General features: G+C 51.6%; 1 protein-coding gene across 1 annotated transcript; it reads right to left on the bottom strand.

Moving 5' to 3' along the window:
- Window positions 1–620: 620 nt before the first annotated feature.
- Uts2 (urotensin 2) lies at window positions 621–6230 on the bottom strand. Its single transcript, XM_040734962.1, has 4 exons — window positions 5805–6230; window positions 3809–3922; window positions 2401–2444; window positions 621–887 (listed from the first exon to the last, which is right to left on the bottom strand). The coding sequence occupies exons 1-4, from the start codon at window positions 5989–5991 to the stop codon at window positions 759–761; spliced, it is 474 nt and encodes a 157-aa protein (XP_040590896.1). The 5' UTR covers window positions 5992–6230; the 3' UTR covers window positions 621–758.
- Between the last annotated feature and the right edge of the window lie 5958 nt (window positions 6231–12188).

The raw sequence follows: 12188 nt of genomic DNA on the forward strand, positions 1-12188 counted from the left end.
GACATTCAGACCATCCCCCCCCTCGCTGCCAGGCACCTTTGGGTTAGAGCTTTTCAAGCTAAGGTCCTCCTTCCTGGGAAGGAGTAACTTGGCAGAGTGCTTGCCTCCTGAATGCCTGCCAAGTTCTGGACCCCATCCTCAGTTCTGCAGAAAGTAGGGTGCTTGCACTCATAGTATTCAGGACACGGGGGCAGGAGAATCAGGAGTTCAAGGTCATTGCTGGCTACATTCTGAGTTCAGGGCCAGCCTGGGATACGAGACCCTGTCTCCCCTGCCCCCAAACAAACAAAATTTATATATTCATTTTTAAGGGTTGAGAAGATGTCATAACAAATAACTTATTTTTAAACCATATGTGACTTGAGAGGCTTGGATAACTCTGTCTCTGTGCCTTTCTCTCGTTCCTCTGTGCTGTGTGCTTCTGCTCATTTATGGCTTGGCTTAGACATTTTGTAATGCCTAGCATGGAACAGAGAGCTCACATGGCCAGGCAAGGTCTCTGCTACTGAGCTAACCCTCCAGCCCGACCTGTAGATTTACAGGAAATGCTAAAGATAATGGGGGGAGAGACAGGTCAAAGATTTCAGGATGTAAATATAAGTAAACTTGACCACATGTGATACTTGCCAAACATAGAGAATTTATTTCTCATAGTAGTGAAGGGTGGGGTGTAGTTAGCCTGATTTTTCTTCAGGAATCTTCCTTTTTAGTTTTCTAAAGTGGTGGTTCTGAGGAGACGCATCGATGCTCTTATCTTTTCAAATGCAGTATTTCCAGAAGCATTCCGAGACAGTCCCATGTTGCTTATGTTGTTTCCTGGTTCTTGCCAGAAGACGACTCAGCACGGTGTTGGAGTGTTGTTCAGAGAAAGCCTGAGCCCGGAAGTCCTGAACAATAGATAAATAATCCTGAGTTCAGAGTCCTCCCCTAGCTGGGCGTTGGTGGTGCACGCCTTTAATCCCAGCACTCGGGAGGCAGAGGCAGGTGGATCTTTGTGAGTTCAGGCCAGCCTGGTCTACAGAGCTACACAGAGAAACCCTATCTCGGAAAAAAAAAAAAAACAAGCAGAGTCCTCTCTGGAGTTCCTTGGCTCTCCCAGTTCCTCATCCAGTCTGCTGAACCCTGTGGTTGAGTTACCTGTCCCCTGGGTGACCGTTCTGTGTAGGGCTGCTGTCAGTGATAGGGTCTGGACACTTAACCTGTGTATGACACAGACCTTCCCTGTTAAAATTGGCTTGTCTTAAAGGTTGAGCCATAGTTTTCCTTTTATTCTGGAATAAAATGGGCACGCCCTACATATATGGTTTGAGGCCTTAGAGACAATCCTTATACTGGATAGTTCATGTCAGCTTGACACATGCTAAAGCCATCAGTTAGGAGGGAGTCTCAGCTGAGAAACTGTCTACATAAGATCTGGCTGTAGGCAGACCATAGAGCATCTTCTTAATTAGAAATTGATGGGGGAGGGCCCCCGCCCATGTTGGGTGGTACCATCCTTGGGGTGGTGGTCCTTGGTTCTGCAAGAAAACGGGCTGAGCAAACCACGAGGAGCAAGCCAGTAAGCAGCTCCCCTCCATGCCCTCAGCATCAGCTCCTGCCTCCAGGTTCCTGCCCTGTGTGAGTTTCTGCCCCGACTTCCGTCAGGGACGACCGTGATGCGGAAGTGTGAGCAGAGTAAACCCGTCCCTCCCCTCGTTGCTTTGGTGACTCTAACCAGACTGCCCTTGGGTTTAGAAGCAGGTAACCATCTGAGTGATGGCTTCGCCAGCTGCACACAGAAGCCACGATAGTCCCCTAGGGCCTTCAGGTGGTGGTCAGTGTCTCTGGGCCAGGTCCATGAATGTTGATCTCACGATTTCTCAGGAGACATTTACATAGTCATGAACCCTGACTCAGGACAGAAGGTAAGGCTAGCGGGGACCCCTCAGAAACCATACAGTGGTCCCCACTAACTTCACACCACTTGTGTGTATCCTGTCACTCACCCCGTGCCCCAGCCTCTGCACCACTTTTCACCGGGGAGGGGAGCGCATCACCCCCCACTCCCTCCCCATGGTGCCTTGTGGTGTCCCACGCTGACAAGAGTATCAGTCCCACGCAGATCTGCAGGACTGCAAGTTTGTGCGTTTCTCACCGACTTCCTAGTGACGGTGCTGCTGAGGGGGCCACACGGCAGGGCAGTGGGTGACGAGCACAGAGCCTGCTGCTCACTGTGATTCGCCCAGCACAGGTGCATGCCTGCCTGCTACGTTCCTGTTACAGTTGTGTTCTATGAATCCGTTTAGGAAAACTGAGTTTAAGAAGAACACTGGCCAGTTACTTTAGGATGTGATTTCCACCAAGAACGCTCTTGGGTCATGAACCAAGGGTTCTGTAAAGTTGAGTGCGTGGATTCCATACCTTTCTCAGGCTTCCCCGGGGGGTGGGAGTGTTGGCACTGGGATCTGGAAAACAGTTTGACACCGAGGCATCAGATCCACCGCTTCTTGGTTTTCTTTTTCAAAGCAAGCCAGCCTCACAAGAGATCTGTCTACCTATGGCGTTTGCCACCACACCCAGCAGTTGTGCTTATTTTAAAACATACAAAATCTGAGATTCCAAGGCTCATGGTGTGCTAGCCACACAGGCTTGAGGACCAGAGTTCCCATCCCCAGAACATATATAAAAGCTGGGTGAGCATGGACGCCATCTTGGTCCCTTAAGCACCCAGAAGGTAGAGACAGGATCCCTGGCTCCCTAAAACAGCAGCTAGATTGAGGAGGTTCAGGCTCAGGTAGAGACCCTGCCTTAGTAAATAAAGTGAAGAGAGCTGGGGGAAACAACCATGTCAGCTTTGCCCCCCCCACACACCCTCACATGGGCCCCCACACATACATGCAAAGAAGGAAAAAACCAGAACATCCCTAAATTATGTCTAGTTCCAGCCCTTCCCACACCAAGACATGTGGACTTGAATGCAAACGTGTATTCTGACCTCTGCGTGCTCAGTTTTCCTCATTAGCCATTCCCAGCTTGTCAGAACTACAGTTGGACTGTCAGCAGTGTCTTCTAAAAGACTCCCCATTCTGTACCCGAGAGTTCTGAGCACTGTGTCAGTGAGGAGGAGATAGTCAACCCTGGCATCTCTTCCATCAGGAGGATGTTGCTGAGTCGGGGTCACAGGCTGACTGCAGACTCAGGGTCTTACAAGTGTGAGTCACTATGTCTGGTGTTACTCATCACTCTGGCCTGCCAAACACTTTATTTTTTTTTGCATTGATTCTTCAAAGTCAAAGAAGTCCTTTTTTTGTTGATTTGGTTTGGGTGCATGCGTGTGTGTGTGTGTGTGTGTGTGTGTGTGTGTGTGTGTGTGTGTGTGATAGGTAGCCTAGACTTTTCTCAAACTCACAATCCTGCCTTAGCCTCTAAGTGCTGAGATTACAGGTGTGTACCATCATGCCTGGCATAGACTGTCCTAACCATTCCTGTGTGGTAACTAAGAAGCTGAGATACAGAGATTAAATAGTTTGTAAAGATGGTAGTAAGTGAGACACAAAGATTTACACTTGACCTCAGGGGCACTGGGCAGCCAGCACTGCCTGCCTTAAACAGTCCATATATAAAAAGACGTCTGCGTGTCTGGGGAGCCTGGCCTTGCAAGCATTTGCTGAAGCCGGGGTGGGACAGAGGATGGTGGAGGAAGAATAGGCTAAGAAACGTATTTTTAGGAAATGTTATTTCCATGTAGTTCAGCTTTGTAGAGTTTTCTCTGATGGCTAAAATAGAAGGCAAGTTTAGCAGCTATGGAATCCACCCAAGGTGTCTGTACCTGCTTCCCTGAGGCCTTCACCCGCCTCCGTGCCCACTGTCTGCTTCAGCAGTGTCTGCAGGAGGGCGGTCCTCTCCAGCTCCTCCAGAGTCAGGCGAGCATCTTCTTCAAGCGCTGTGGGGTAGAGACAGACAAGTAGCCCTCCCTGGCCTTCCCCTGGCCACCTCCGTTCCCTGTCTCTGTTGAGTGCCAGGACAGGGAGGTGACTGACGGGACTCTGAATGAGGAGCTGGTGATCTCTCAGCAGTGGGGTTCAGCAGAAATAAAGGCGCCACACAGGCCAGGCAGGAGTCCAAAAGCGAGGAACTCGTGGACCACCCCGCCCTGCTATTGTGGCCACCCTACCACCAACTGCCTTGGGCAGGAGCGAGAGGCAGTGGCACAAGACCCCCCAGTGCTCGTTTGGCTCAGAAAGTCTGGTTTCTCTCATCTCCGCTTACCCCTTGCTACCTGCCGCCCCTCACCTCTTGAGGGGGGTGTGAACCGGAAGCCAAAGAAAGGACGGTGGCCTGCCTGTCAACTGCTCCTCACAGTGGGGACTCACTTGAGGCTTCAGATGCTGCATTGTGACTTCTGTGTGAAAGGTGATGGACGCCCAATGTGTGTGGGGTGTGTACAAGTGAGGGAAATGTGGCACGGGCGTGTAAGGTGTGCGTGGTCAGTGTGCACCGAGCGCACAGTGCACACAAGGTGTGGTCAATGTCTGGGTGTGTGTGCCCAGTGCATGCAAGATGTGTGTGACCCGAGGAGGCTGGCAGTGGGACATGCGTACGTGCCAGCACATTGAGATGCTCCGGGGGTCTGGTTGGAAAGCCACGCACACACACACACACACACACACACACACACACGCATGCACACACTCGACACTGGAATGCTGCAGGCTGACAAGCACGCACACACACACACGCACACACTCGACACTGGAATGCTGCGGGCTGACAAGCACGCGTGGGAAGATTGAACAAAGCATCATAAGGGCATGTGGGTGCGCTCACAGTATTCCCTGGGAGTGCTAATGATACCCTTCACACCCTGAGAATGTGTGGCTGTCTGTGCTGAGGGGCGCTTGTGGAGGAGCCAGCCCGAGGGAAGATTCTGTTTGGGACTTGAGGAAGAGGCTGCCCTCATTTCGGCTTTAACTGTAGACGTTTGAACTGGAGTCAGCACCTGAACACCCTTGATTTCTCTTTGCAGTGTGTACTGGCTCTTCTAAAATAACAGAATTGGCTCCTGCCCGGTTCTGAGCAGCAGGCTCAGTGCCAGTGTGAATTCAGTGACGCCAGCGGCTGATTGACAGAATGCGAGTGATGCTCAGAAATGATCAGAATGCCGGCTGGAACGGCACAGACTAGAAAGTGTAGCAGCAGTGCCTTGGGAGAGAACCTGCGTAAGACAGTGTCTGAGAGTCCCCACAAGCAGGGTCACGGAACTGGCGCCGCAGAGCAGAGGAAGGCACCTGCCACGGAGCCTGCCCACTGCCGGAGAGCCTGCTCCATCAAGTGGTCCTCCGACCACCATGGGGTGCGCATGCGTGATAAACGCAAAGGGGGTTTTGTTTTAAGTAGCCAAACTAAATATTAAATCCAGTTAAATTTTTATGGAATCTAATACAGTAACCTAATGCCAAATTAAGGGGTTGTGGTAGAATTTCTTTTTTTTTTTTTTGTTTAACTTGGACTTGAATAGAAAATTAAGTCATAAGGAAAACATACACATATTGGGTGTCTGTGAGGTCCCCAGCTTCAGCTGCCCCTGTGCTTGCCTAAGCCTTTGGTTTCATGCAACACAGATGATTGTTTTCTAACTCATATGATAAAATAAGGACCCTAGAGAAGACTGTGACCATTGCTAAATCTAAGACACACACAGTAAGGGTCCCCTGATCCTCTCTTCAGAGCATGCTCACACCTACGGCACACCCCCTTTTAGCCAGAACCCCGTCCTATTCCTGAGTGGCACCTTGAACTGATACCAAAAACCCCAGTCACCTCACCTGGGAGCTGAAGGTTCTTTCCACTGGTGTCAGTGATGGGAAGGGACAGGAGTGGGTTCAGGAGTCCTGTGAGGAGCAGGCAGCAGAAGGCCAGCCTATCCATGGTGACGGAGCGCAGTCCTGCTGGGCTTCTGCTCCAGAAGATTTCCGACTCCCTCCTCGAGGGATTGCCCGTTTTATCTATCATCCTGTGACCTCAGATGTCCCCTCCAAAAAAATAAAATGAAATTATTGGCTAGGGAGGCTAAAAGCCAATCACTTTGCATTGATGTAATTTTTCAAAGTAACAGTTCATAGACAATAAATTTACTGGCTTGTGGGCTGGTGTACAAAGTGGGTACTCCGTAGAGTACTGCACCGTTTATAAATCTGGCAAAATAAGAAACTCGGCCGTAAATCACAAATGAAAGACAGGGACAGACTTGATGTGGCCAAGGCAGAAGGACAAAGATTTATGAGTCGTAGAAAAAGCTATGCAGGGTATGACGTGAAATATGACGGCTTCCTTTTTAGAAAATCTTTCACTTGTGAATAGATGTGTTGTTGTGTTATATTAAACCAGTTTGAAACAGCAAAGACACGTAGCAAGCGTGGCTTGGCTTCCGGTAAAATCCCAAGCACTGGAGGCTCAGAGCAAGGTTTCCTGAGAGTGGGACAACACAGGAGGGCTGAAATATCTCTCCATGCCACCCGGACGGGACCACGCCTGGGCATTGGCTTCCCCAGACTGCACTCAGCCCAGCAAAGGGCTGCCGCTCATGCTAATCACATTGCCTCAGTTCTCTGCTTAAGGTGTGCGTGCGTGTGTGTGTGTGTGTGTGTGTGTGTGTGTGCGCGCGCGCGCGCGCGCGTGTATGTGTGTGCATGCGTGCGCGAGTATGTGTGTGTGCACGTGTGTGTGTATGTGTGGTGTAGTAGTAGCAGTAGCAGCAGCAGCAGCAGCAGATACCTGGTCCAACATGCCACAGCAAGAAGATCTCAAATTTAAGGCCAGTCTGGGCTACATCCATGAGTGTTTGTCCAACCCATGGGTACCAGATATTAAACCCAGAACCCCAGCTGAGTCTCTAAGTTAGTAGATGGTAGAGAACACCTACAGGAAAATGGCAGTAAAAGACAAGAGTCACCCCAAGACGTGCTGTGTGGGATAGGCATGGAATATTACAAAGCTGGAGGTAGTTGTCTGGGGACGGATTGTTTCTCTTTTCCTAAAATGCTGTGCCATAGGCTAGGGATGCAGCCCAGTGAATGCTTGCATGAGGCCCTAGGTTCAGTCTTAAACATAAGCCGGATACGGTGGTGTAGTAATGCCGACATTGGGGAGGCAGAATCAGGTGGATCTCAGGCCAGCCTGATCTACAGAGTGAGTTCCAGGACAGCCTGTGTTAGAAAAATTAAAGTTCGCCGGGTGTTGGTGGCGCACGCCTTTAATCCCAGCACTCGGGAGGCAGAGGCAGGCGGATCTCTGTGAGTTCGAGGCCAGCCTGGTCTACAAAGTGAGTTCCAGGACAGCCTCCAAAGCTACAGAGAAACCCTGTCTCGAAAAACCAAAAAAAAAAAATTAAAGTTCAACTAAAAGTCCATGATGGATGTGTTTGCATGTATGCAGTCTGCACACATGTGCATGTAAATCATTCATGTTCTGCCATTGCTAACAGGTGGAGAGCAGGCCAACAAGTCTAAGGGTCTTTGGTGACCCTGGAGGACAGTTGTGGGAGGAAGTACTGATGTCAGCCTTCTCCCTCCCCCAGAGGCTGGTTGCTTGCCAAGCTTTGTCATTCCCTGGTGACTCAGGGGTCCTCCTGACAGTTATTAGTGATGGTTTTTACTGCATGGCCTAATTAAGTTACTATGGAAGGCCTAGGCCTCAATGAAAATTAGCATCTTTCTTCAGTAGACTGTCAATGGCAATGTCACCTTGTTCCAGAAGAGCTCTGAGCCTTCAGCCCCCACAGTTGGTGTGTGAAGGTGTATAAGCATTTTTTTGTAGATGCTGCTCTCCGAGACCCTTGTCTCTCAAGAGGATGCCTCACAGAAGGGGGGGGTGGGAAAGGTTACCAGACCCCACCTGAGATCCCAACCCCTCCTCCTATCTGCCCACACACACACTACCCCACCCCTGCCAACTGTCTGAGTCTGCTGCAGCTGTACACATTCTCAAAAGGCGCTCAGAAGTACCTAGAGTGCAGGCAGTTAACCGAAGGGAGGACCCCCATCTATAATGGGGTGAGCCTTTTCGCTGATGCAGGTGCTTTGGGGTGATCCGTGCTCCTGTTGGCCGCCCCTCACTCATGCTCTGTCAGCTCAACAGATTCTTTAGTTCGCCAGGGTTAACTTGTGTGGAACTGTGGCTTTGGTCTGTGTCGGAGGGAACAGATGCTTGTTCACACCTCCCTGGGAGAGTCCCAGCTGTGCTACAAGAGCTGTGGCTTCACATTCATGCGGGGACACCAACGAATGGCGGCCACCTCAAGAAGTACCATATCTGTAGCCAGCTGCAAAGGCCTTGACTAAACCAGAGAGATCCGGGTGTGGTGGTGCATGCCTGCAACCCCGGCATTTGGGAGAGTGACAGGAGAGTCTGCAAGCCTGGACTGCAAAGCGAGACCTTGTCACAAAACAAAACAAGGTCACACAAAGACCTGTAACTTATCACAACTAAGTCATTGTCGGTTTGTATTTCGGGTAACTGGTTACTGGTTATTCCCGAAAATGCTGTCCCCAGACAGCTATATAGCTAACTCATTCCCCTACTGTAATGGGCAAACATTATTTAAAACTGCAAACTGCATTTCCCATCCTCTTGCGCTCTCTCTCTCTCTCTCTCTCTCTCTCTCTCTCTCTCTCTCTCTCTCTCTCTCTCTCTCTCTCTCTGTGTGTGTATGTGTGTGTGTGTGTGTGTGCATTACACACACGTGTATTCATGTGAAGGGAGCTGTGCATATATCCCTGAGTGAGCATGGAGAGGTCAGGCTGGGTCAGTGTCAGGTGTCTTCGTCCGCAGCTCTTCACCTTATTTGTGAGGAACTCAGCAGTCATCCAGACTGACCAGCCAGGAGCTCCAGAGATCCTCCCGCCTCCATCACCGAATGGTGATCCACCAGCCCCTGGGGTCACAGGTGAGGCAGCTGCATCCAGCTTTTTTTTTTAATGGGAAAAAGAGCCGGGGACCTCATGCTTGTCTTGTGAGCTCTCCACCCACAGAGCTCTCTCTCCGGCCCCAGCCCCGCCTTCTTAATGGACAAACTTACTCGGATTTGCCCGCTGGCGTCTCCCGCCTCATTCCTTGCGTTTTACCTGTGTCTTAGTCACAGCCGCCTCACGTTTGGTTGAGGCGTTCTGCTTACTGGGGTTGTGGTCCACACAGGTGGTAGTTGTCTGTGTCTGCCCGCTCCTTGCCCCGTTAGCGCCTGGTCCTTGTTCAGCACAGCCTTGGGTTCCGAGAGTCCTGGTTGTCTATCAACCCCTGTGGTGGCTTGAATGAGAATGGCCTTTTGGGTTCATCATATTCTTGATGTTTAGCCCCCAGCCAGTGGAACTGTTTAGGAAGGATCAGGAGGTGTGGCCTTGTTGAAAGAGGTGTGTCACCAGGGTGGGGGGAAGGGGTTGCTCTCAGGTTTCAGAAGTCCGAGTCAGGCCCAGACACACGCACCCGCACCTGCAAGCTAAAGGCCATGTGTGAGCTCTTAGCCACTGCTCCAGCACCATGCCTGCCTTCCTGCCCCCCCCCCATGGTCCCCGCCATCATGATCGGGGACTCACCCTCTGCTTCCTTTCATACTCATGGTGTCTCCTCACAGCAATAGGACAGTGGCTAAGTCACGCCCCCCAAATGTGGCTTCAGATAGTAACCTTCATAACCCTGTAGGCTCCTAATTCCGGCATTACCCAGACTGTTGAAAGCCTGTTGCTGGCCTCACAGAGGAAATGACCCAGGCTAGCCACTAGGCCTCCCTTCGCTTATATCTTATCCCCAAGCAGTTTACCCTGGAAAACTCACAGGGCATCTTGAGGCAGACTAAGGACAAAATCAGGACTTCGGAGTCCAAAGCTCAGAAGCTGCTCAAGTCCCCTGCATTCTCTGGGTCCAAGCAAGCCCTCGGGTCAGCCTCAACTCCAGAGCTGATGCCCTGGTCTGTAGGGCTGCCCCACCAAAGCCTCACTGAAGGGGCTCGGAGACAGATTGAGGCCAGCCCACTGTAGGACTGGTTTCTGCTGACGGCAGGTGGCACTTGCTTCCTGGTGTGCGCGATGGCTGTCCTCCCTGCTTGTCTGTATTCTGTTGTCTTGCACGTGTGTGCACATGTGGAGACCAGTGTCCAGCCTCTGATGTCGTTCCTTAGGAGCCACCCATGTCGTTTTCTGAGACAGTCGAGACAGTCTCTCACTGGCCTTGGGGCTCACCAATTTGTCTAGGTTAAATGGCCAGTGAGCCCTAGAGGTCAGCCTGTGTCGTCCCCCCAATGCTGGGATTCGAAACACATGCCCCCACGCTCAGCTTTGCCTCATGAATTCTGGGTAATCATACTGGTCCTCACGCTCGCCTTCCTGAGCCGTCCTCCCAACTCCCTGCTGCTCTCTTTGTAGACACCCATCCGACTAGAGTAGGCCCGCCCACCGTAACGACCTCCGTGTTTACTTAGTCACGTGTGTCTCCTCAGTCCAGTCACATCCTGGTGTGCACCTGAGAGATAATATCCAAGGCTGTCCTCTGGACTCCGCCCACAGCTACACCCACCCCCACTGAAGTAGTCTGCTCCAGTGGCCGAGGACCTTCTGGAGGCTGAGGGCTGAGGTGCTGCGGATGGGTCCTTCCAAGGCCTCCTTGGCTTGAAGATGGGGTCGTCCCCCGTGTGCTCTACCATGATGTCCTGAACCCTCTGAGAGCATAAGCCCTTTCCTCCTTCCTGACAGGTGTCTGGTCCCAGCAACCCAGAAGTAACTCACGCAGACGCATTAAACTGTACTAAAATAAAATCATTTACAAGATAGTAGCACAGAAGAACCCAACTGTACAGAATTTTCCCTTCTTTCCTACACAGTGGTTTCCACAGACAGAAGGGAATTCACTGATCTCCCAGGGGAGCCCCAGAAGAAATGTGTTGTGCTGTTCTGTGTGCTCTGGTCCTTTTAGGGAGCGACCTCCAGGTTAGCATGCTCCAGAGGTGTGTTCACACCCACTTTCAAACAGGTCAGCCGGGCGGCATTACCCTGGTTGCACATGGGGAGGGCACCCATTCAGGAGCATAACCTACGAAGCCCATGGATCTGGCTTGGGGTGTGAGGATGACAGAGAGAGAGTCTATTCTTGTTTTGTGTGTACGTGTCTGCTTGTCTGTGTGCTGTGTACCTGTCCGTGCTTGTAGAGGCCAGAAGAGGCCATCCAGAAGATCCCCCAGGACTGGAGTTACAGATGGTTATGAGCTAGCTGCCTTATGGGTGCTGGGAACTGAACCCAAGTCCTCTGTAAGAGCAGCCAGTGCTCTTAACCACCTGGCCATCTCTCCAGTCCCACATCTCTTTATAAAAAGTTTTTTTAATGAATCATTTAGGTTAGTAAACAATTATTTCATCATGGCATCTTCATACACATGCATCACTGTACTTGGCTCTCACGATTCCTCTCCCCGTACCCACCCTCCCACCCCTCCCCCTTCCCACAGCACCCTACTGAGATAGCTCTGGGTTCTGGATGCCAGGCCAGCACAGACTGACATGAGGGGACCAGGTTGACAAGGACATCCTCAGGGACACCGACTGCTCAGTCAACCCTTGACGCCCGGCCTGTCCTCCCCAGTCCAGTCAGAATGTCCATGTCCCCACCACCCTGTGTGAGTGAAGCAGATGGCTAGAGTCTCAGTCAAGCTTTCTCTCGAGCTGAGCAAGTTCTGGCATCACATGCGAGAGTCCAAAGGCCCCGAGCACAGCCTCTGTGCCTGTCTGTCTAAGCTCTAACGCCCAGAGTGATGGGGGCCACGGGAGAAAGATCGAGGAAAACAGTGTGGAATCAGATCAGGGAGCCAAGGCTCTTGGAGTACCTGAGAGGGGGAGAGAGAGGGGGAGGGAGGTAGAGGGGGAGGGAGGGAGGGAGGGAGGGGAGGGAGGGAGGGAAGGAGGGAGGGAGGGAGGGGAGAGCTGAGAATTCTGTGCCTGTAAAATCATAGAGAAGTCCCTTGTCCCCAGAGCAGGACCTGAGCCCTCCCCAGGACTGAATCCGCTAGCACATTGGACATGGCTCTCCAGCCTCCACACAGGGAAAGCTTATCTGTGTGTAATTCCCCTCAGGCTGTAGTGTGCTGTTGTGGAAGATGGAACAGACCAGCAGGCAACACATGTCTCCGGAGCCTAGGAATGAGGGTCAGAGCTGTGATGACACCCTGCTTC

Source organism: Mesocricetus auratus, unplaced genomic scaffold, assembly GCF_017639785.1.
Source record: "Mesocricetus auratus isolate SY011 unplaced genomic scaffold, BCM_Maur_2.0 Super-Scaffold_100042, whole genome shotgun sequence".
In the NCBI taxonomy this organism is placed as follows: domain Eukaryota; kingdom Metazoa; phylum Chordata; class Mammalia; order Rodentia; family Cricetidae; genus Mesocricetus; species Mesocricetus auratus.

Excerpts from the sequence above, each read along its gene's own strand:
- Uts2 (XM_040734962.1), bottom strand. The coding sequence starts at position 5,991 with ATGATAGATAAAACGGGCAATCCCTCGAGGAGGGAGTCGGAAATCTTC. Across the intron at positions 2,445-3,808 it reads TGAAGGCCTCAGGGAAGCAG|ATCCCAGTGCCAACACTCCC; the intron begins GTACAGACACCT and ends ACTGTTTTCCAG. Across the intron at positions 888-2,400 it reads CCCGGGGAAGCCTGAGAAAG|GACTTCCGGGCTCAGGCTTT; the intron begins GTATGGAATCCA and ends TCTATTGTTCAG.